A 25,722-nucleotide genomic window follows, 5' to 3' on the forward strand; every position below is an offset into this window, starting at 1 on the left:
ATTGAACTCGTAAAAATTAGTTTATTAATCTAAAAGAAAGCAGAAAGCAAAGAAAATGGGAACAAAGCAGGTCAAATGGAAAGCAAACAGGATGAGAGATTTATATCAACTGTATCAATAATCAGAGTAAATGAAAATTGTCAAAAAATAAAAGAAAGAAAGAAAATGGTCTGAAAGCCTCGATTAAAAGGCAGACTGTCAGAATGGATAAAAATGTAAGAGACAACCATAGGCTGCCTATAAAAAATTCAATTTATATGTAAAGACACACACACACAAATTAAAATAAATAAATAAATAAATAAATAAATAAATAAATAAATAAATAAATGTAAAGACACAAATTTGTGAAAAGGACAAAAATAAGGATATACCACACTCACACTTGACAAAAGAAGGCTGAGCTTGAGTAGCAATATTAATGCCAGGCAAAATAGATTTCAAAGCAATATATATTCTCGTGATGTATAAGGTCATTTGTTAATGATGAAAGGGTCGACAAATAAGCATAACAAACCTAAATGCTTATGAATCTATTAATAACATCAAAATACATAAGGCAAAAATCAACAGAACTGCAAAGAGAAACAGGCAAATTTACAATTTTAGTCTGAGATTTTAATAGGCAGAAAATCATCAAGGATATAGAAGACTTGACCACCACCATCTTTCTCAAGTATCCATGGAGCATTTACCAAAAGAGATTATATTCTGGGTCATAAAATAAACCTTAATAAAGGGAGTTAAGTCAAAAGGATTGAAGTCATGAAAGTGTGTTCTGTGACCACAAAGTGATCAAATTAGAAATGAAGAACAAACCTACCTCTGGAAAATACTCAAATACTTGCAAACTGATTAATAATGCACATCTAAATAACCCCTGGGTCTGGGTACCTAGGTGGCTCAATGGATTAAGTGTCTGCCTTTAGCTCAGGTCATGATCTCCGGGTCCTGGGATTGAGCCCCATGTTGGGCTTCCCACTCAGAGGGAAGGACGCTTACCCCTCTGGACCTCCCTTCGCCTATGCGCTCTCTTTCTCTCTCTCTCCTTCTCTTTCAAATACATAAAAATCTTTTAAAAACCCTTGGAATAAAGAAGTAATGAAAAAAGAAATTACAAAGTATCACATATTGAATGAAAATAAAAACATAATATGTTAAAAATTTCTGGAATCCTCCAAGAATAGCACTCATCTCACCATTTATAGCACTGAGGTATATATTAAAAAGAGAAGGAGGCGGGGCAAGATGGCAGAAAAGTAGGGTCCCGAAGTCACCAGTCCCCACCAACTTACCTAGATAACTTTCAAATCATCCTGAAAACCTATGAATTCGGCCTGAGATTTAAAGAGAGAAGAGCTGGAATGCTACAGTCAGAAGAGTTCGCGCTTCTATCAAGGTAGGAAGACGGAAAAACATAAAGAAATAAAAAAGCATCCAAGGGGGAGGAGCCCCCATGAGGAGCCAGGCAAAGGCCACGCAGCTAGTGCCCCCAGGACAGGAAAGCCCAGTCCTGGAGAAGCAGAAACTTTACCAATCTTCCTGGAAGGAAAGGCGCTTGCAGGGAGCTCGGGCAGGATCCCAGAAGGGGTACAGATGCCCTCAGGCTCCCAGGGGCACTAAAAGAGCAACTGCACTCTGGGGGAGATCCCTCCACACACTACAGGCTGAGCTCCCTAAAGGGCTGGACGCCGCGCCCAGTGGGGCCCCGGGAGCAGCTCAGGTGGTGGCCACTGTGCGGCCCCGGGAATGTGATTCCAGCGGTGCAGACCCCAGAGCCCAGGGCACCGGGGACACAGCCCAGGATCCGGCACTCCCCCCGGGGCAGGTAGAGGCCGGGAGGACACAGGGCAGCAAGGACGCTCCTGCTGCCACGCGGCCCCGAGCTGTGCAAATCTACGCCCCCTGCCCCCGGACCACCCAGGCCCCTGCGGACTGGGAGCTGTGGTAGTTACTGCGGGAGCTGACTCAAGAGATGGAGAGCTGGCTGCCGCCACTCTTGTTGTTCCTCCTGCTGTCACCTTGTACCTGGGACTGAACAGGAGCTTCACAGGATAAACAGCTTGGACTGAGCCCTGCACCTGGCAAGGGGCTGGGCAGCTCCCCCAGGTGCACACACCTGAGAATCACCACAGCGGGCCCCTCCCCCAGAAAACCAGCTGGAAGGACAGGGGAAAAAGCATTGACCAAGCAGCACTGGAAAGTCCCAGGGGAAGTCAAGGGATTTATAGTATATAGAATCAGAGGATACCTCCTCTTGCTTTTTGTTTTCTGTTTGTCCTCCCCCTTGCCCCCCTTTCCTCTCTTTTTCTCCTTTTTCCAGTACAACTTTTTTTTGGCCACTCTGCATTGAACAAAATGACTAGAAGGAAAAACTCACCTCAAAAGAAAGAATCAGAAACAGTCCTCTCTCCCACAGAGTTACAAAATCTGGATTACAATTCAATGTCAGAAAGCGAATTCAGAAACACAATTATAAAGCTACTGGTGGCTCTAGAAAAAAGCATAAAGGACTCAAGAGACGTTATGACTGCAAAATTTAGATCTCATCAGGCAGAAATTAAAAATCAATTAAATAAGATGCAATCGAAACTGGAGGTCCTAACAATGAGGGTTAAAGAGGTAGAAGAACCAGTGAGTGACATAGAAGACAAGTTGATGGCAAGGAAGGAAGCTGAGGAAAAAAAGAGAAAAACAATTAAAGGGTCATGAGGAAAGGTTAAGGGAAACAAATGACAGCCTCAGAAGGAAAAATCTAGTTTAACTTAGGGTTAATAGGGGTTCCAGAGGCCACCGAAAGAGAGGACCAGAAAGCATATTTGAACAAATCATAGCTGGGAACCTCTCTAACGTGGGAAGGGAAACAGGCAACCAGATCCAGGAGATAGAGAGATCGCCCCCTGAAATCAATAAAAACCACTCAACACCTCGATAGTTAACAGTGAAACTTGCAAATTCCAAAGATAAAGAAAAGATCCTTAAAGCAGCAAGAGACAAGAGATTCCTAACCTTTATGGAGAGAAGTATTAGGATAACAGCAGACCTCTCCACAGAGACCTAGCAGGCCAGAAAGGGCTGGCAGGATATAGTCAGGGTCCTAAATGAGAAGAACCTGCAGCCAAGAATACTTTATCCAGCAAGGCTCTCATTCACGATAAAAGGAGAGAGAAAGAACTTCCAAGACAGGCAGGAACTGAAAGAATATGTGACCACCAAACCAGTTCTGAAAGAAATATAAAGGGGGACTCTGTAAAAGAAAGAGGAAGTCCAAGGAAACAATCCACAAAAACAGGGACTGAATAGGTATCATGATGGCACTAAATTCATAACTTTCAAGAGTAACTCTGAACATGAATGGGCTTATTGACCCCATCAAAAGGCGCAGGGTTTCAGACTGGATAAAAAGAGCAAGACCCATCTATTTGCTGTCTATAAGAGACTCTTTTAGACCTAAGAACACCTACAGCCTGAAAATAAAAGGTTGGAGAACCCTTTACCATTCAAATGGTCCTCAAAAGAAACCAGGGATACCTATCCTTATATCATCTAAATTAAAGTTTATCCCAAAGACTGTAGTGAGAGATGAAGAGGGACACTATATCATACTTAAAGGATCTCTCCAACAAGAGGACCTAACAATCATGAGTATTTATGCCCCGAATGCGGGAGCTGCCAAGTATAACAGTCAATTAGTAACCAAAATTAAGACATACTTAGCTAATAGTACACTAAAACGGGGAGATTTTAACATGTCGCTTTCTGTAAATGACACATCTTCTAAGCCCAAATCTCCAAAGAAACAAGAGCTTTCAATGATGCACTGCACCAGATGGATTTCACAGATATTTACAGAACTTTACAGACAAATGCAACTGAATACACGTTCTTCTCAAGTGCACAAGGAACTTTATCCAAAATAGACCACATACTGGGTCACAAATCAGGTCTCAACTGATAACAAAAATCTGAGATTGTCCCCAGCATATTTTCAGACCATAATGCTTTGAAACAGGACTAAATCACAAGAAGAATATTAGAAGAAGTGGAAACATGTGGAGGTTAACTACCATCCTGGCAAAAGATGAAAGGGTCAACCAGGAAATTCAGGAAGAATTAAAAAGAGTCATGGAAACTAATGAGAATGAAGATACGACTGTTCAAAATCTTGGGATACAGCAATAGCACTCCTGAGGGGGAAATATATCGCAATATAAGCATCCCTCAAAAAACTGGAAAGAACCCATATGTAAAAGCTAATCTTGTATCTAAAGTTGCTGGAGAAAGAACAGCAAATAAAACCTACACCCGGCAGAAAAAGACAATTAATAAAGATTTGAGCAGAACTCAATGAAATAGAGAGTCGAAGAACTGTGAAACAGATCAACAAAACCAGGAGTTGGTTCTTTGAAAGAATAAGATACACGAACCATTAGCCAGCCTTATTTTTTAAAAATTTTTTATTTATTTATGATAGTCACACACACACACACACAGACACACACACACACACACACACACACACACACACACACACACACAGGCAGAGACATAGGCAGAGGGAGAAGCAGGCTCCATGCACCAGGAGTGCGACTTGGGATTCGATCCCGGGTCTCCAGGATCACGCCCTGGGCCAAAGGCAGGTGCTAAACCACTGCACCACCCAGGGATCCCCATTAGCCAGGCTTATTAAAAACAAGAGAGAAAAGACTCAAATTAGTCACAAATAAAAATGGAGAGATCACCACCAATACCACGGAAATACAAACGATTTTAAACACTTAGTATGAGCAGCTATACACGAATAAATTAGGCAATCTAGAAGAAATGGGACTCATTTCTGGAAAACCACAAACTAGCAAAACTGGAACAAGAAGAAATAGAAAGTCCAAAAAGGCCAAACACCAGGGAGGAAATTGAAGATATCATCAAAAACCTCCCAAGACACAAAAGTCCAGGGCCAGATGGCTTCCCAGGGGAATTCTATCAAACATTTGTAGAAGAAACAATACCTAGTCTACTAAAGCTGCTCCGAAAGATAGAAAGAGATGGAGTACTTCCAAACTCATTCTATGAGGCCAGCATCCCCTTAATTCCAAAACCCAAGACCCCACCAAAAAGGAGAGGTAGAGAGAATAAGCCTGATGAACACAGATGCAAAAATGCTCAACAAGATAGTAGCCAATAGGATCCAAAAATACATTAGGAAGATTATTCACCATAACCCAGTAGGATTTATCCCCGGGATGCAAGGCTGGTTCACCACTCGTAAAGCAATCAATGTGATTGATCATATCAAGAAGAGAAAAAACAAGAACCATACGACCCTCTCAATAGAGGCAGAGAACGCATTTGACAAACTACAGCATCCATTCCTGATCAAACCTCTTCAGGGTGTAGGGATAGAGGGAACATTCCTCAGCATCTTAAAAGCCATCTAATGAAAAGCCCACAGCAAATATATTCTCAGTGGGGAAGCACTGGGAGCCTTACCCCTAAGATCAGGAACAAGACACGGATGTCCACTCTCACCACTGCTATTCAACAGAGTACTAGAAGTCCTAGCCTCAGCAATCAGAAAACAAAAGGAAATAAAATGCATTCACACTGGCAAAGAAGTCAAATGCTCCCTCTTTGTGGTTGACATGATACTGTACATAGAAAACCCAAAAGACTCCACCCCAAGACTGCTAGAACTCATACAGCAATTCAGCAGTGTGGCAGGATACCAAATCAATGTCCAGAAATCAGGGGCATTTCTATACACTAACAATGAGACTGAAGAAAGAAATTAAGGGGTCAATCCAATTGACAACTGCACCCAAAACCATGAGATGCCTAGGAATAAACCTAACCAAAGAGGTAAAGGATCTCTACCCTCAAAAGTATAGAACACTTCTGAAGGAAATTGAGGAAGACACAAAGAGATGGAAAAATATGCCATGCTCATGGATTGGAAGAATGAATATTGGGAAAATGTCAATGGTACCCAGGGAAATTTATACATTTAATGCAATCCCTATCAAAATACCATGGACTTTCTTCAGAGAGTTGGAACAAATCATCGGAAGAGTTGTATGGAATCAGAAAAGACACCGAATAGCCAGGGGAATATTAAAAAAGAAAACCAGAGCTGGGGGCATCAAAGTGCCAGATTTCAGGGTGTACCACAAAGCTGTGATCATCAAGACAGTGTGGTACTGGCACAAAAACAGACACCTAGGAAAATGAAAAAGAATAGAGAATCCAGAAATGGGCCCTCGACTCTATGGTCAAGTTATATTCGACAAAGCAGGAAAGACTATCCACTGGAAAAAAAGACAGTCTCTTCAATAAATGGTGCTGGGAAAACTGGACAGTCACGTGCATAACAATGAAACTAGACCATTCTCTTAAACTATACACAAAGAAAAACTCAAAATGGATGAAAGATCTAAATGTGAGACAGGAATCCATCAGAATCCTAGAGGAGAACACAGGCAACACCCTTTTTGAACTTGGCCACAGCAACTTCTTGCAAGATACATCCATGAAGGCAAGAGAAACCAAAGCAAAAATGAACAGCAAAATAAACAGTCAACAAAACTAAAAGACAGCCTCCAGAATGGAGAAGATATTGGCAAATGACCTATCAGATAAAGGGCTAGTATCCAAGATCTATAAAGAACTTAGTAAATTCAGCAGCAAAGAAACAAACAATCCAATCATGAAATGGGCAAAAGACATCAACAGAATTTTCACAGAGGAAGACATAGACACGGCCAACAAGCACATGAGGAAATGCTCCGAATCAGGGGCCATCAGGGAAAAAGAAACAACAACCACAATGAGATACCACCTCACACCAGTAAGAATGGGGAAAATTAACAAGACAGGAAACAACAAATGTTGGAGAGGATGCGGAGAAAAGGGAACCCTCTTACACTGTTGGTGGGAATGTGAACTGGTGCAGCCACTCTGGAGAACTGTGTGAAGATTCCTCTAAGACTTAAAAATAGATCTACCCTATGACCCAGCAGCTGCACTGCTGGGGATTTACCCAAAGATCCAGATGCAGTGAAATGCCGGGACACCTGTACCCCAATGTTTATAGCAGCAATGTATAGTAGCCAAACTGTGGAAAGAGCCTTGGTGTCTTTCGAAAGATGAAAGGATAAAGAAGATGTGGTCTATGTATATGATGGATTATTACTCAGCCACTAGAAATGACAAATACCTACCATTTACTTCGACATGGATGGAACTGCAGGGTATTATGCTGAGTGAAGTAAGTCAATCGGAGAAGGACAAACATTATATGGTCTTATTCATTTGGGGAATATAAAAAATAGTGAAAGGGAATAAAGTGGAAAGGAGAGAAAATGAGTGAAAATATCAGGGACGGTGACAGAACATGAGAGACTCCTAATTCTCGGAAACAAACACGGCATGGTGGAAAGGGGGATGGGCGAGGGGTTGGGGTGACTGGGTGATGGGCACTGAGGGGGGGCACTTGATGGGATGAGCACTGGGTGTTATGCTATCTGTTGGCAAATTGAACTCCAATTTAAAAAATAATAAGATATCAAAAACAAAAACAAAGATTTATCAACACTTGACAAATAAGAAATAAACCTAACTTTTTAAATGACAAAAATTTTGACAGCTCAATGAAGATATACAGATGTTAAATAAGCTCAACATTATCAGTTATTAGGGAAATGTATATTACAACCATAAATGTATATATTTATACACATATATATGTATTTATGTGTGTGTGTGTGTATACATATATACACCATACCCATCCATGGCTACGATTAAAAAACTGATCATACTAAGTACTGATAAATATAGATGGAGGAGTTAGAAACCCTCACACACTGCTGGTGGGTTTAGAAAATAGTACAATGACTTTAGAAAACAATTTGGCAGTTTCATAATAAGGCAATATGAAGAGACAGGAGACTAAGAGTGATGGATATGTTAACTGTCTAAATTACAGTTATGGTTTCACATGTGTATATATATGACAAAACTATCAAATTATATACTTCATACACGTGCAGTTTACCTAACTAGGGCTGTTGGAGAAAGAAAGCCTCTATTATATGAAAAACCATCTAAGACAGTGGCTGAGACATGGATGGAAAGATGGATATGAAACCATACAAGATGAAGCTAGTGGCCTATGGTCTTTCACCTCATAGCATTAAGTAGTAATAGCTAAGCTTTAAGCAAGGGGGTAACGTGATGAAATGTAAATTTTTAAAAATGTTTAGTAATTATGGTTGCAGTGTACACCAAGATCCTGAGAGGTGGAATGGCAGGGAAAACAGTCCTGAGGTTAGCTCAGTAATCTAGGAGAAAAATAATGGTAACCTGACCTTGGGTGAAGACACAGAAGAGAAGCAGAGTTCACAAACACATCAAGTGTGCCATTCCCACGTGGACAACCATAATGGAAATTATAGTTCTTTTTTTTTTTTTAATTTTTATTTATTTATGATAGTCACACACACAGAGAGAGAGAGAGAGGCAGAGACATAGGCAGAAGGAGAAGCAGGCTCCATGCACCGGGAGCCCGACGTGGGATTCGATCCGGGTCTCCAGGATCGTGCCCTGGGCCAAAGGCAGGCGCCAAACCGCTGCGCCACCCAGGGATCCCTGGAAATTATAGTTCTTTGGCTGAGAGTATTCAATAGTTCTCTATTTTAATATAAAACGTACTTCTGAGATGAGTAGCTCTATAACTCCTCAGTGTTGTGTGGCGCAGCGCTAGACGAGATGTGCACATATTACTACAACCATATATACAGAAAAAGGCTTTATATTTATACGACGGCCCTACCTTTACAATCCATGCCAAGTTCAATGAGCAACAGGGAACTCTTATAATCAGAGTATTGCAACTTGCAATCCTCTGAAGCTGCTTCAGATGACTGAGTTAAGTCATCAAGATGCTCGTCATCAAGATGCTCCGCAGAATTCACTTGCTTTTTGACCTACAAATAAATAATACTATTTCAAAATGTCATCCAAATATTTATAAAGTATACTAAGTGTAGAAAGATGATAAATATCCATCTTTTTATAAAAGCAAAAACATAGGTACTTTTTAAAAGAACTGATTTTTATCAAAAAGACCTTTATCAATAATTGGTGTTTCTGAATAATTTTTTCACAGCAGATGTCTATACAACAAAGGAAAATTTTCATTTTTTCACTATGCGTTTCATAAAGTAATTTTTTTTACCACGGAATAATGTTTCTGATAAATATGAAATATCAAAATAATATAATAAAAATATATCATGAATGAAATAGAATTATAATATAATAAAAATATATCATAAATGAAATAGAATTATATATTTGTTTGTTTGTCTACCTTGTTCTTTTCCTTAGATGTTTTCTTTGCAGGTCTAAAAAGAGGAAGGATTCTTTTCAGGAAAATATTAAATACTTAAAATACAAAGAATATTTAAAGCATATCTAAGCAATATTAATAGCAATATTAACAAAGTATTAAATTTAGATCAAAATTGCAAAAGTAAAGGAAAATCATAATGTTACTTACATTATTTGATAGGGGTAAATATACCACATTTTTTGTTGTCATTTTCAATAAAAACAAGTTTTCACTAAATCAATTTGGAAAGTGCAAACTGTTTTTTTAATGACATAAGCCCTTTTTAAATAATCGTGATATTAGTGTTTTGAAGTTTTACTGTGCAACTACTATGCATTATTTGGGACAGTTTACATATCCTAAAGGGGTTTTAGGCCTTACACAAACCGTATGAAGTAGGCAATTATACTGGGTATCTTTTCACAGGAAGCAAATGAGGCACAGAAATTCTAAGGAACTTCCCCAAGCCCATACACCTGGTAGGAGCAGACCACCCAGAACTCAAGTCCAGGAAATGTCCCTTCCAAACATGTGTTTTAAAATATGTGGTAAAAGTAAGTTAAGTATTTCTAAGTAATGTGATACCAATTGAATCTATAGTATTATTCCATTTCTAGCTATAATTATTCTAGAAATAATTTCTGAATCTTACATACATTTTTAATTTTTTATTTTTTTAAAAGATTTTATTTATTTATTCCTTCACTAGAGAGACACACAGAGAGAGACAGGCAGAGACATACAGAGGGAGAAACAGGCTCCCCCACTAGAAGCCTGGTGTCGGACCCCAGGATCACGCCCTGAGCCCAAGGCAAGACACTCAACTGCTGTGCGACCCCGGCATCCCACACACATTTTTTAATTAAAACACTTCATACCTAGGCAGTATTGAAAATCTACTTTCAATAAACTAAAGATTTAATTCGTCTAAAGAAGTTCATTAATGGGCATTCCTTTACTCATTCAAATGTTCATTCATGGATTCAACAATTACTCATGAAGCACACAATATGTGTCAATGACGCTGCTGGTACAGTAACTGTGGCTCTTGTAATTTAGAACTTTATAATCCAAAAGTAATAATCTATGATAGATGAATAGTTTTTCAATTGTAAATAAACATATTGTAAATAAACAAAACCATTCCCCTTTCCCCAGAACCTAAACAAATATTAACTTAATATAATCAGATACTCCAAAGCCCCTCACAAAATCATAGCTATTCATGATACTGTCAAAGGTACTGAATACCTTAAAACCTATCAAGAAATGATTAGTTCTATTCAGAATCGCCTATGTGTCTGTATATTTACTATTTTATATATATATATATATATATTTTTTTTCAATCGATGAAGGAAAGTATCTGAATATTCAATTATATGAGAATACTGCACGGTGGAACTGATTCTAAATAAACAACCTCTTACCACAAAACTCATATCCTAATCTGGGGGTCCTGGGATCGAGTTCTGCTTTGGGCTCCCCACAGGGAACCTGCTTCGCCCTCTGCCTATGTCTCTGCCTCTCTCTCTCTGTCTCTCACAAATAAATACATGAAATCTTAAAAAAAAAAAGTCACTCCTCCTCATCCTAACCTTTCAAGTGGTGTTTTTGATATACTTGAGTATTTCTTCCCTCAGCCTGTACGACACTATATTACAGTGTTTTACTTATATAATAATCATAGTTAACGTTCCTTCAGAGGGAAATAAAGAATTTATGGGATTTTACCTTCTTTCATCCTGATCCATTTTACTTAGACTGTTGTCATTACTCACTCGTAGTAGACTACCAGTTAGGGAATCGGCCTCCTCAAAGCCTGGTGTAATCACAGATGCTTTTGATGCCCACTTTACATTTTTATCTTTCTTTATTTCCATGATAGACAAACCAGGATCATTACTTAAAACAAAAATCCAGTTAAAATATCCATTAGAAAGCCAATATTTTCTAATAATTTTACTGGTAAGGAATAAAAAAAAATTTTTGTAAACATCTGTTACCCATCTGAATTCATTTATTAATTCATAGAACAGTTATGAAGTGCAACCATATGCAAGGAAATACACATATACAATTATGATACAATGTCATTTGTGGGGACAAAACTGCCTGTGTAGGACCTGTGGAATCAAGTGCCATTCACCAAGGCACGGGGGAAAAGTCTCATCTGCCCATGCATCGGGTAACAGGCATACGCACTACACACTCAGCTGTGGATCCGGCAAAAGCCCATAAATTGGCGCCACCCTCACCCTCACAGCCACCATCTGGGAGCCCCTGGAAAACACTTAGATAATCACCCATGGGGGTAGAGAGTCTTCGTGGAAAACCAGCTTTCCTGTAGAGAAGTTCTAGCACATCACCAGAGCAAAACAATCAGGTTTGGACACATGGGAGCGGTAGTCATTAAAGACTGGAGGAGGTGACTGCTACTTCAAAGGCAAAGACAGCAATGCAAAAGGATATGACAAAATCAAGGAAATATGACACCAACAAAGGATTACAATAATCTTCCTGTAATCAATCTCAGACACGTGGAGATCTGTAATTTATCCAAGAAAGATTTCAAAATCTCAGTCTTAAGGAAATTCAAGGAGCTACCAGAAAACACAAAAAGCCAATTCAGGGGTGCCTGGGTGGGTCAGGCAATTAAGTGTCTGACGCTTGATTTCATCTCAGGCTATGATCTCAGGGTCATGAGATTGAGCCCTGCATCAGGCTTACACTCAGCACAGTGTCCCTCTCCCTCTGCTATTCCCCCCTAGCTCACACACTTTCTCTCGCTAAAATAAATGAATAAAATCTTTAAAAAACAGTTAATTCAATAAAATGAGGAATACACTACATAAACAAAATGAGAAGTTTAATGAATAGCTGGAAGGGCTTAGTCAGTTTAAGTGTCTGACTTGGTTTTGGCTCAGGTCATGATCTCAAGGTCGTGGAATCACCCCCAGGTCTGCTTGAGATCCTCTCTCCATCTCTTTCTCTCTCCCCACTTGCTCTTTCTTTCTTTCTTTCTTTCTTTCTTTCTTTCTTCTCTCTCTCTCTCTCTCTCTCTCTCAAATAAATACATTTTTAAAAATAATTTTAAAGGGACAAAGAAAAAGAAAATGTTTTGGTAACTTGTGCATACTTTTAGCCTAGTATCTAATCCTAATACAAAAAGCTAGATTTACCAACAGAAAATTATATATATTTTTTCATGGACTAAATGCATGCAAGAAAATATTATGAGCATATAGCTATGTAAATTTACAAAAAGACTGAATTTTCCCATAGGAGATTATCGGTTGAATAACTTCAGGGCACTGAAAACAAAAACAAAACCAGCAATTACTGTTTTAAAACTGCCATACAGATAACTCTTCTAGTTAAATTAAACATCCAAAAAAGATGGATCTTCCTGAAAGCAATTATTAAACAATTCTTCTCGACCCAAATTTCAGAAGTAAATCTGTAATTATGGATACGAAATAGCTTTCATTTTGAAAACAGTTAATAGAAGCAACTTTTAAATAGAAAACAACTGGTTAAAGACACCTCAAAGTTATGTTGGCGGGGGAATGCTAACATGCAGCCATGGTAACGAGAACCCATCAGAACCAGTTTTAAATGTTTGTAATGATCAATGCCATCTGTCCTCACTCACTAGCCAACCAATGTCAGCTTCTCCCTCATGAAGTATAGCCAATGTGGGACAAAATCACTCCAATACGCATGCCTTGAATGCCAACCAATCAACAACAGTCTTACCCAAATTACCATGGTGGCTTCAGATGATGACAAACCACTTAATTCTCTGAAAGTCTCCCAAGTCTTAAACTCCACTTTTCCTGAAACTGTATATAGAAAGCGAAGACTACTCTGTCAGAAAAGACTGTAAGTGGCCAGCATAGCTCCCTCTTATTAGTCAGCAGTAAATTCCGACTTCACCTTTATATTTCAGATATTGAGGGCTCATATCCTCTGGCAAAAATGTTTAAAGTCCTATAATAATTTACCACCATATTTCATTTTCCTTAATGAAACATAAATGAAGTTTGCTCTTCCTTTGTTCCATTCTACTATAATTAAAACTAACATAAATACCAGTAAAAGAATAAGTAGCAAGTAACCACAAGATTAGGCCCAAGTAATCCACACAATGCAGATAACGGACAGGTTAAATTGTCAGAATGGACCCATGCCAACCGTTCTTTCTGTTTAAGTGAGAATTGGTATTATGTTAAAAACAATACACACGGTTTAGTTAAACTCCATTCACTCAACAAACATTTATTGAATAGCACTATATATGCTAGAATGTTCTCTAAGCACTGAGGACACGGCCATAAACAGAAAAAACCCTACTCACGAGGATAGTAAACATAGTAACAATAAACTACACAGTATGAGAGGAGAAAAACTAAAGCAGAGAAATCAAATTTCAATGTGTTGTAGCAAAAGGGGTGGTCGAAATACTAGTCAGGATAAACCAAGAAGGGCCTTGCTGAGAAAGTGACCTTGAAGCAAAAACCAGGGAGAAAAAGAGGGAGCAAGGAGTAAGCCATGAGGATACCTGAGAGAAAAGCACTCCACAGAGAGTTTATAGCAAGTACAGAGGTATGCCTGAAGTGTTTATAATGAGGGTGGGGGGTAAGAATAGTGAGAAATTCAAGTGTGGCTGAACAGAAGGAAAGGGATAGAAAGTAGTTCAAATCAGAGAGACAGAGGGAGGAAAGGATAGGGAGGGACCCGAGATGAACAAGTCACATAAGGCCTTGTAGCTATTAGAAAGAACTTGAGTGAATGGGAGGCCATTAGGTTTTGAGCAGAGGAGGACATAATCTGACTTATGTTTTAATAGATCCACTGTGTTTAGAATTAATGGAAAGTGAATTTTCGAAGATTATATAATATGAAGTCACTATTGAAAAATTTGATGTGGTGCATGTTGAAATATATGCTCTTTAAAATGGAAGAATAAGGGGCGCCTGGTTGGCTCAGTCGGTAAAGCGTCTGCCTTCGGCTCAGATCATGACCCTGGAGTCCCGGGATCAGCCCCACTTCAGGCTCCCCGCTTCTCCCTCTGCCTCTGCCGCTCCCTGCACTCACACACTCTCTCTCTCAAATAAATAATCTTAAAAACATTTTTAAAGGAAAAATAATAGCCTGTATGCAAAGTGCCTGAAAAAGAAGATTCACTGCATTAACAACCTCTTGGTTTATAGCATAGGGATCAAATGTTTATACAGAATATGGGACAAGTTGCCATGTGAAATCTCTTCGTAATAATATTCAGATCAATTTGAGAGTCCAACATTTGAGCACTCGTGCATTGGGAACCAAAACCAAAAACCTAATAATTAGCAGTTTTGTTGGTAATAAGGTAGAGTGCCAGTGTAGCAGGTAACTTCCCTTTGCAACTCAGCAGATATTAAAAGTATTCTAAAGTTATTGTAAGACATCAAACCAAACACTTTAAATATACTTTGGGGGATCCCTGGGTGGCTCAGCAGTTTAGCGCCTGCCTCCAGCCCAGGGTGTGATCCTGGAGTCCCGGGATCGAGTCCCACATCAGGCTCCCTGCATGGAGCCTGCTTCTCCCTCTGCCTGTGTCTCTGCCTGCCTCTCTCTCTCTCTCTCTCTCTCTGTCTCTCATGAATAAATAAAAATAAAAATTAAAAATTTTAAATTTGTTAAACAATCAAAACCCTGCAGACCTAAATTCATTTTCTCAGATAGTTACATGCTGCATTATTTTATAGGTGTGAAAACTTACTTCCTTATGGATGGAGAGTTAGACTCCCTCCAAGTTTTTGATAGATCATCTTAACATATATATGTAACATGTTTATGTAAGTATTCTTAATATATCTGTCATATTTTATAAATATAATAATATATAATAAATGTTCTTAGAATATGTGTGTCTAAGTGTTGACACAAGTCATGTTTTCCTATAGGATCTACTCCTGGCAATGAAGCCGTTGGGATATAGGGACAGCATATATGAAATTTGAAATGCACTGCTACATCACTCTTCAGAAAGGATTTGTCAATTTTCTTCCTCTCTCTCGCTTTTAAAGATTTTTATTTATTTATTCAGGAGAGACACAGAGTGAGGCAGAGACATGGGCAGATGGAGAAGCAGGCTCCTCATGGGAAGCCTGATGCAGGACTCGATCCCACGACCCCGAGATCACAACCTGAGCCAAAGGCAGACATTCAACCACTTAGCCACTCAGGTGCAACGGATCTGACAATTTTCACCTAACAACAGTGTATGAGAATGACTTTTTCCTTACATTTGCTAACCTAGGTTATTTTTTTTTTAGTTAAATATTTATCACTATGCCTGCAAAACAATTTGATACCTTACCGGTCTTTGCCTTTTTCTGTTTAGCACCCTGGGTGGAATATCTCTACTAAAAATATAAAATGTGTTAAACATGAACATTAGCTCCAAACAGAATTTGTTTTATAGAAAAATAATAATTATCTACTGTTTAAATATTGCTATAGGCTTACCTATCAGAATCTTCATTCTGCGTAGTAGGAAACAGGTGGTTATCAGTTTTTCCAGTCTTTCTTTGTTGAATTAGTCCAGCAGCAGGAGCAGCAGCAGCAGCAGCAGCAGCAACAGCAAGAGCAGTACCAAGAGCAGGAGCAGCAGCAGCAGCAGCAGCATCATATATGTTTTCTGCTCCTTCCATTTTATTACTCGTGTGCTGCTTCCTTTCTTTTCCAGTCTTGAATGGAAATTTGATAGTTACAACTTCATTCATTAAAAAGAACTTTTTTCATTAATTGATCATTTGACTCTTTAATGTAATTTTAATCAATAAAACTATCTTGCACTGAACTTTATCATTACATGTAATTGTAATTTTTGGAAATTCTGCTTCATTTCTGTTGGAATAGAACAACATAATTTTCCAGAATTCCAAAAAGGACTTTCTTAATTTTGTGTTCATATCTACACTTTGTTACCTAACATTCCCAACTTCACCCCATCTGACCAGCAGATACAAAGAAATAAAAAGACACAAAAATCTGTCCTCTTCCGTCTTTACCATCTGGATTTTGCTTACACCGACAGATTCAAAGGATGTGACATTGTGATGCTCCAGGAACAAAGAGGAAGCTTTCCATTTCTGCACTGAGCTATTCTTTCCCCAACTGCCTTTTATAATTCTTTTTTCATTTGGATCCCAGAGCTATCAAAAAAGTCACAGTGTTCATTAAAATATGTGAACCAAAGTTCACCACAACATAAAAGGAGCAAAACTGATATTAGTGTCGAATTTTGGGAAATGAGTAATGCTCCCCAAATTTCACATTCCATAACCATAAAATTTTATAGCTAGAGGGTATAAAAATAATTATCAACTTTAATCCCATTTTCTATTGATAATGGGAATAAAACCAAAAAAGGTTACATGATTTGTCCAAAGTTCCTAAAGTGGCATTACCTAGCATCAAAGAGATGATACAATTCCTTGATGCTGAATCAAATAAATGACCCAACAAGTTTATTAATCAGCTATGCTAAAAGTGTGACTTTGGCACAGTAATTTAATACCTTAATTGGGGATGAGGCGCTTAGCTAATTTTTATTTTAAAGGAGGATATCTCTAGATTTTATTTTTCACCTCAAACATCAGTTTTCTCCCTTAGAGTCAAATACTGAAGGTTTGCTGAAAATCTATGCTACCTACATGATAAAAGTCATATGTGTCAAAATATATCATACTTTATTAAACAAAATGTAAAGGTTTGATTCAACAAAAACACCTGAGAATGATGATTAAACAAACACATATATGTGTATACACACACACACACACACACACACACACACGTGGACACCTGGGTGGCTCAGTCAGTTAAACATCTGCCTTTGGCTCAGGTCATGATCCCCGGGATCTAGGATCAAGACCCGTGCATCAGGCTTCCTGCTCCGCCAGGAGTGTGCTTCTCCCTTTCCCTCCTACACCTGCTCCCATTTGTGTTCTCTCTCTCGGTGTCAAATAAAATCTAAAAAAAAAAAAAAAATTTTTTTTTTTTTTTTTTTTTAATGTAGAGGAGATGCCTGAGTGGCACAGTTAGTTGGGCCTCCATCTCTTGATTGCAGTTCAGGTCATGATCTCCTGGTCATGGGATTGAGCTCCGCTTCAGGCTCCACCCTCACTGGGGAGTTTGCTTCTCTCCCTTTCTCTCTCCCTCTACCCCCTTCACCCTGCTCACACACTCAAATAAATAAGTAAATAAATAAGTAAGTAAGTAAATAAATAAATCCTAAAAGAAAAAAAGGAGTCTGTTTTTAAAAACATGGGAGAAAAAAACTGGTGATAATGCAAATATTTGTTCTTAAAAATATCTCAAAAAGTGGTCGTGTTGGAATTTGAAGTTCCAAGAGTTTGAGGAAAGCAGAGAAGACTATACATACTGAAGCAATAAACAGAAGCAATAAATAGATTGGTTTAGATGAAATATTTGTTTATATCCCTTCCCTTAGCTATTGCTTCTTTTCCATGGTATGTATTCATTTATTTTAAAGATTTTATTTATTTATTCATCAGGGACACACGCACAGAGAAGCAGAGACACAGGCAGAGGGGGAAGCAGGCTCCATGCAGGGAACCCGATGTGGGACTCAATCCCAGATCCCGGGATCATCCCTGAGCCAAAGGCAGACACTCAACAGGTGAGCCACCCACCCAGGCATCCCAACTTCTTTTCCATTTTATTGTTTATAGAAGTGCAACTTATATTTAAGCCAATAGATAAAAATCCTAGATATTATGATATATTTTTTAAAGATCTATGTATTTTAGAGAACAAGACTGATAGCATGAGAGAGGCACAGCGGGAGAGAGAAACTCTAGCAGACTCCATGCTGAGCACAGAGCCTGACGTGGGGCTCCTCTTCACAACCCTGACATCACAACCCAAGCTAAAAACAAGACTAGGACTCTCAACTGACCGTGCCCCCCAGGCACCCCAAGATAATCGCATTTTTAAAGCAATTTTCTCTACGGTTACTCTGGTTCATGAGGTCACAGGGTCATAGCGAAAAGAGCTTCCCAGTTCACACGCCACTTGGGAAACTGAAAGAAACTTAAGGAACACAAATCTTATGTTTTCCTGCATTCCTATCATTTAGATAGCAGAAATAATATTATTTCTGAACACAATTATATATTCAGATGACCCCATTTTATACATGAGCTTTTTTCTTAAGTGGAAAATCAAAATGGCTCAGATAATTGACAAAGACAAAAAAATCAAAAGAGCAGCAGCAAAGTGAATCTCTCTACCTCTTTTTGAAGTTCAACTTTCTCTTTTTCCAAAGCCAGGAGTTCTACTTGTAACATGCCTTTCTCATTCTTAAACCTTTGCAGATTTTGCATATCTTGCTGTAATTCTTTTTGATATACTTTTGATGTTCTGAAAGGACGTGGTGAAGAACTCACATTTTCTAATGCAGGTTCCGTACTTTTATAGTTATTAGTACTGTCATTATCTGCATCTAATGGCTTCTGGAAAGAGTCTTGTATTGGTTTTGTTTTCTTGTAAGTGTTTGTAATAGCAGAAGTATCATGCCTTTTCTTCTGAATCATTTGTTTCGCCACATTGGAGTGGGCAAGCCGCAAATCAAAAAGGCTTTCTGGGTCACTATACGGAGGGATATATCCAGTGTCTAATTTACTATTGGTGGTATTTTGGTTCAAACTTTTGGCCATCTGCATGTCAAACTCTTGGTCTTCTTTCACTTCAAATGTAACTAGTGGGTTCCTTACTTTTTTATTTTCTGGATCGCTATCAAGACTCTCATTTTTGTTAAAAACATGCTCACCTGGTTTGTTATCATTTTCATGGGAAGAGAGCTTAGAAGATGACTGGCAAGCATAGTCTGGGGACCCAAAGTATGAATGAGAGAGAATAGCATTTTCGAGACTAGGCTCTTTTTGTTCAGGAAAGGCCTGAGGTACTACAGAGACAGACACTCCCAATTCATCTTTTTCCTCACAATCAAGTGTAACTTTTGTCACATTAGGAGGTATTTCCTTTATGTCTGCTTCTTTAGAATTACCACGTAGTGGTTCTAACTTAGGATGAGTAATAATTTGGTACTTTTCACAACTTTTACCAATCTTCTGCTTTAACTCTCTGCTCATGCGTTTCACATTATTTTTCCAATCTAATTTGCCTTGTTTCATCTGTATCTCCTCATACTTCTTGTGCACACGAGGATGTTCTGAATGTACAGATCTATCACCCTGTCTATCACATTCCATATTCATTTCTGGTTCTCGAGCCATATTTTGCAGTTGCACAAGTGGAATGTTAATTTGCTTGGTTTGGCTTTCAGATGTCTTTTCAGCCAGGATACATGTTTGTAAAATAACTTTATCCTTAGGTAATCAAATACGGACAAAGAAAAATAGAAAATAATTAAAATTTAGTTATTAGCTGTTCCTAAGTCACTGGATTATAACTAAGAAGTGAGGACAGAAGAAAAGCATAAATCCATTCACTTATATTTTGTCAGGTTTTTCTTAACTAAACAATTCAATACAGTTACATCTACCAAAAAATGAATCAGATGATTTTTAATGTTACAAACTTAAAAACACTTTATTCCCTTGTATCTTAAAGAGTGAGCCCCGACAATGCATTTCAGGAGTTTTTACAAGTTTGAAACCTAGATAATAGGCAAACTACATTTCTGGGGGGCAAATATCAATTAACATCAAAGAAAAATAAATTCCTATATTTTAATTTAAATTATATACTATGATAGTGTTAGACATCGCTATAGATTATCTGCTTGTATCCAGCTCTAATATATGGTAATGTCCACTGAGAGTGGATAAGAAAAATATTAATAATATGGATTTCCTGTGCTGAAATAACTGAAAGAGTTATTGTTTATAATCCAACTACAAAGGTCCCATCCTGGAAGGTGTGATTCTACATAGGCGATCGTGCTGATTTCACGACCCCATTCTCTCAAGTCAACTACACAGAGATCACAAAGCAGAATAAATCTTTAATCTTGGCATTTGTAACTGGAAATAGAGAACTAGACACTTTGAACCACTGAGAATAATCACTCCTTGTACATGAGTCTAAGTCAGTAGTCATCATTGTTATACTGCTCATAATTTCAACTGCTTAAACATGACTCAAGACACCTGCACCCCGATGTTTCTAGCAGCAATGGCCACGATAGCCAAACTGTGGAAGGAGCCTCGGTGTCCAACGAAAGATGAATGGATAAAGAAGATGTGGTTTATGTATACAATGGAATATTACTCAGCTATTAGAAATGACAAATACCCACCATTTGCTTCAACGTGGATGGAACTGGAGGGTATTATGCTGAGTGAAGTAAGTCAGTCGGAGAAGGACAAACATTATATGTTCTCATTCATTTGGGGAATATAAATAATAGTGAAAGGGAAAATAAGGGAAGGGAGAAGAAATGTGTGGGAAATATCAGAAAGGGAGACAGAACGTAAAGACTGCTAACTCTGGGAAACGAACCAGGGGTGGTAGAAGGGGAGGAGGGCGGGGGGTGGGAGTGAATGGGTGACGGGCACTGGGTGTTATTCTCTATGTTAGTAAATTGAACACCAATAAAAAATAAATAAATAAATAAATTTAAAAAAAATAAAAAAAAATATTTGATGCTACCTTCTTTATCATGTAAAGAAGTTACAAAAATAGAAGAAGCAAAGAATATTTAGAATTATTTTTGTCTCAAAAGATTTTTTTTTGCCTAAATTCCAAGGATGAAGTTTAGCTAAACTTAGTTACTAAAAATCATAGCATTTTAAGTTTTGTAACTCGTAAAATTTTATAAAAACTAAATATTAAATTACACTCTATTGACTTCAATATATCCACTCAAAGAGTTTCACTTGAAACATGTAATATTAGAAAAGCAGGGAAAACAATATAAAATCAGAAATTTAAATTTAAAGCTTTACATACCTGGGGGTGGTTATTTTCACTTTTATCAGGCCTTTCTTGCTCTTGCTTTTGCTGTGATGCCACTTCTAAGTCTGGTTCTGATGACAAATCTATATATTTAGTTAAAATGGACTACTTAGAATGGTTAGATAAAAGCTATTACCTCTATAAAAATAGAAAATATCATTTATCACTGAAGAGTTTAAATTCATCTTTAGCTGAATATTTAAGAAATATTTCTAATTATCTAAAATTTCAACAAACCATTTGAGAAATACTAAACGTCACCAGGTTAAAGGCACACAAACATCTCCAAGATTCATTCAGAAATTCATCCACTAACATCCATGAACAAAACAATCAGAAACAAAAGTTTAAAATCCAGTAGAAACATATAAAACCACAAGAGATTATTCTCTACTTTGTAACAGTACCTCTTAAACAACACCTGAAGCTTCAACCACAATGTTATTCATCATTTCCAAAATTATTAGTACTTTTCATGTCTTTATCAGTGTATATCCTCTGGGATACACTGGACATACATCCTATGGGTGTATGTGCCCAATAAGTAAACGTTTCTGAAATTATTTTCCTCTACTACTTGACAAATTTCCTTGCATCTTTTAGGACCCAGACTGCTGTGTAAAGTCATCCTTGATTATGGCTATCCTTTCTCAGATAAAAATGCATCTCTTTCTTTGGGGTTACCTTAATACCTTACAGCTTTTTCTAGTGCACCTTCACCACCTGAACTGTAAACTACTTCTTTATGTGTCTAGTTCTTTTGCTCCTACACTGTAGGGGACAATCTCGATGAGAGAGAGAGAGAGAGAGAATCTTGAGCGGGCTCCACCCCCAGTGCTGAGCTCCACCCGGGGCTCCATCTCACAAGTCTGAGATATGACTGGAACTGAAATCAAGAGTTGGACACTCAACCGAATGAACCGCCCAGGCATCCCTGTAGGGGACAATCTCTTAAATCATCTTTCAGTCTTCATGTTACTTAGTACTTATAAAAGTAAACAGTCTTTATGTTACTTAGTACTACTTACTGAGTTCCCACTAAGTGATAGATAGGGGACCGGGTTTAAAGAAGCACAGTAGATGTAAGGTGTCAGGAATAGCTTTCCTAGACATAATGCCTAAACTGAGACTGCAACAGTGACGTCAGACAGATTCAAAGGGATTAGAGGGCAGAAAATGGGGAGAGCATGCAAGGCTGTAGTAAGACAAGGGAGAGAAGCACACAACAGGGTAAATATTTGTCTAAAATAGAGAGATTACAGAGGAAGACATCACTAGCAGTTCAGGATACCAGAGATAAGGGCAGACGGTATAAAGGGCTAAAGATGAAGACTTAGGCAGAAGTCAAGATTATGAAAGCTTTGTATGTAATTTTAAGATGCCTGGACATAAATATGTTTTCAACAGTGGTTCACGGTCATATATGCATTTGAGACAGATCACTCTAAAAACTGTGGGGAGGGATGAGTGTGAGGGGTACTGTGATCAAAGACAGGAGATGAATTAGAAAGTGTAATGCAAAACAAAGATGATACACACCTGAACTGACAGAATGGTTCCAGAAATATTCAGAATATAAAATCATCAGGGCTCAGTACAGAATAAATCTGTATTAAGTGAATCAACAACAATCTTGGCATCAAGGGAAAAGAGATATATTTTACATGAACTGTTTTATGTTGCTTGCATGTATTTTGTAATCGTTTTTGTTTCACATTTTCCTGTGGTACAGGAGCCTATAGGCGTTTTCTTTTTAAAGTCCTGTTTCTTGGATCTACCAAGCTCACAAAGAAGTAACAGCAAACAAATCACTTGTATAGATCAATACACTTGGATTTACAGCCTATACTCACTACTCCTGGAGATAACTGAAAATCTTTAGAAAATGAGTTAATTCTAGAAGAAAGAAAATAACAAAACTACAGGGGTGAAAAAATATTATACGATATGTTAGTACAGACATGATCATATGACTGATAAAGGACACTGGATTAACTGATACATTAAGTAGAACACATGTTAGATGTGGTTAATCAACTGAAAATCTTAGTAGAATTAGAACTGACTTTCCATATATTCTTTTTAAATGATATTTGATACTTAAAACCAATATTCCTTGGGAACTCTTTACTCATTTAAAATAATAAAACAGCACCTGGGTTGTTCAGCCAGTTAAGTATCCAACTCTTGATTTCAGCTTGGGTCATGATCTCAGGGTTGTGAGAGACTGAGTCCCGCAGTGGGCTCCGTGCTGAGTGTGGATCCTGCTTGGGATTCTCTTTCTCCTTCTGCCCATCCCTCCCTCCTTACTTTCTGACACTCTCTAAAAAAGTAAAATAAAAATAATCAAACAAGGAGATGGACTATGCCTACACAGCTGAGAAGAGGACACTATGTAGTAAATTCTCAATGATTCCAATTACTGCTGGGAAAGTCAACTCCAAAATAAAGTCATAGAGAATATAGGAAATATCTTAATATTCTGTTTGGGAAGGTGCTTTTGTTTGTTACAGTGAATATAGTGTGACCAATACTTATGAATTTAGAGCTATAAAAATAAAGCTAAGAAACTACATTGTGAGTAAACAATCTTTACATCTCTACCTAGTTTTCCCAACTGGTCCCCAAATTCTAAATCTAATCCCGCTACCCACTCTCAAGTGAAAGCTGAATACGAGCCTAAAAGAAATTATTTCCTCCTAATTCTCTTTCTTATTTATATGTGGCTTTGGTTAGAGGAAGAATGCAAAAATGTCTTGCTGAAAGATGCTCTGTTTGGTGGTAGGTTGCATGAAAGGAGTAAACACAAAGTAAATTTTACCACAAAATTATTTTTGAAAAATCAGAACTATGGTGAAATCATGAGGACACTGAACTCTCTCTGATTCTTTACCTTTTTTGCTCTGTTTTCTAGTAGCAGTGATTCACACAGGCCATGGAGCATAGAATTCTCTAACTGAAACATAGCTCCAATATTAATATTTTATCTATTAAGGTCATCTGTCCAAATTCTGTGGATGCTGACTCATTTTTGATCATTGGTTGTGATACAAATGGGCATTTATTATCAACTTTCAAATCCCCAGTTCTTTGACAAGTCTCATTACTGAGGGACAAACTAGAATCACAATCAGAAAAATCTGAAAACAAAGTTTCCTTTATTAGAATGTAAACAACAATACAAACTTAACAAATCTGTACAAATTCTTTTGTTAGAGAAACAGCCACAAGGGCTGCTCTTCTCCCAGACACACTACTTACTACTCATTCGTAGCTAATTATATTTTATATGTCCTATACTTGGCATTCACACAGATGAATTTAACTCTCTCTCATTTTCTTTTTTATTCTCTGTTATTACACAGTTTAATTCACTCACCAAGCTCTATTACATATTCTATATTCCATAAAAGCTCTGTCCATTAATAATTAAGAGTCTTCAAGGTCTGAATGTTTTTAGTAACAAAACTGATGTCTAATCATTTATTTTATGTTTAAATATGCATTTTGTGTTCTAAAGACGTGAGATTTAAAAAACTTGTGATGAATGGTACTACTTTAATAATAATGAGATGGTCTCTCCTCAATGCACCAACATCCTCAGAATTTAATTTTTGGACAAATATCATATTTATATGAGAAATCAAAGACTTGGGTAATATAATCCTTTCCATGTAAAAACAAAATAAGTCTCAGTCCACACTGAGATCCAAAAACAGAAACAGAAAATGCCATGAAACAGCCATGAAACAGAAAATGAATATATAACAAAACTATTGTCCCTTTGTAAACAAGATTGGTCTGATTTAAACCTTTTAAGACAAGGGAAACAAAAAAGCAAGAAATGCAGAAATGAAACTTTAATGCCCATTTCATCACAAGGGCCCCTTTATCATTTTGCATCCATGAACCCTGTACATGGTTTAAATCAGTTCTCCCATGTCATCTGAGAATCCCCAGAGTCCCAAGATCCATCGATTCACGAAATCCAAGAGGTGAAAACTATCTTCACAAGCATACTAAATGCTATTTGACATTTTCACTCTCATTTTCTTATTAAGTGTACAATAAAGTTTTCTAAAGATAAAATGTGTGATAGCATCGCAACTCGCATGATCAGTGGATCACAGCTCTAATGGCTAACAACATGAGATTGTGTATCCTTGTGTTTTAAATGTTTTAATTTCTAAGATTGTAAATATCAACAGATATAACCCACTTAAGCAGACGTTCTTTGGAATGCTCAATAATTTTTAAATAGTAGAAAAGGACCCTAGGCCGAAAGGGTTCAGAATTACTTTTTTAAAAGATTGTGTCTACCAAATATTAAGATA

At 37.7% G+C, this 25,722-nt stretch overlaps 1 protein-coding gene across 1 annotated transcript in view; it reads right to left on the reverse strand.

The window, feature by feature from the left end:
- Positions 1–25,722, reverse strand: part of LOC119878351 (ankyrin repeat domain-containing protein 26-like) — a 125,847-nt gene that overhangs the window by 67,813 nt on the left and 32,312 nt on the right. Inside the window, exons 12-17 of the mRNA XM_038588969.1 lie at positions 21,383–21,471; positions 18,700–19,797; positions 15,908–16,128; positions 11,126–11,296; positions 9,371–9,404; positions 8,831–8,984 (exon numbers count right to left, since the gene is read on the reverse strand). Of these exons, the coding sequence (XP_038444897.1) occupies positions 8,831–8,984; positions 9,371–9,404; positions 11,126–11,296; positions 15,908–16,128; positions 18,700–19,797; positions 21,383–21,471 (1,767 nt within the window). The remainder of the gene's footprint in view (positions 1–8,830; positions 8,985–9,370; positions 9,405–11,125; positions 11,297–15,907; positions 16,129–18,699; positions 19,798–21,382; positions 21,472–25,722) is intronic.

The sequence above is a fragment of the Canis lupus genome, unplaced genomic scaffold (assembly GCF_011100685.1).
Source record: "Canis lupus familiaris isolate Mischka breed German Shepherd unplaced genomic scaffold, alternate assembly UU_Cfam_GSD_1.0 chrUn_S1538H1724, whole genome shotgun sequence".
Lineage (NCBI taxonomy): Eukaryota > Metazoa > Chordata > Mammalia > Carnivora > Canidae > Canis > Canis lupus.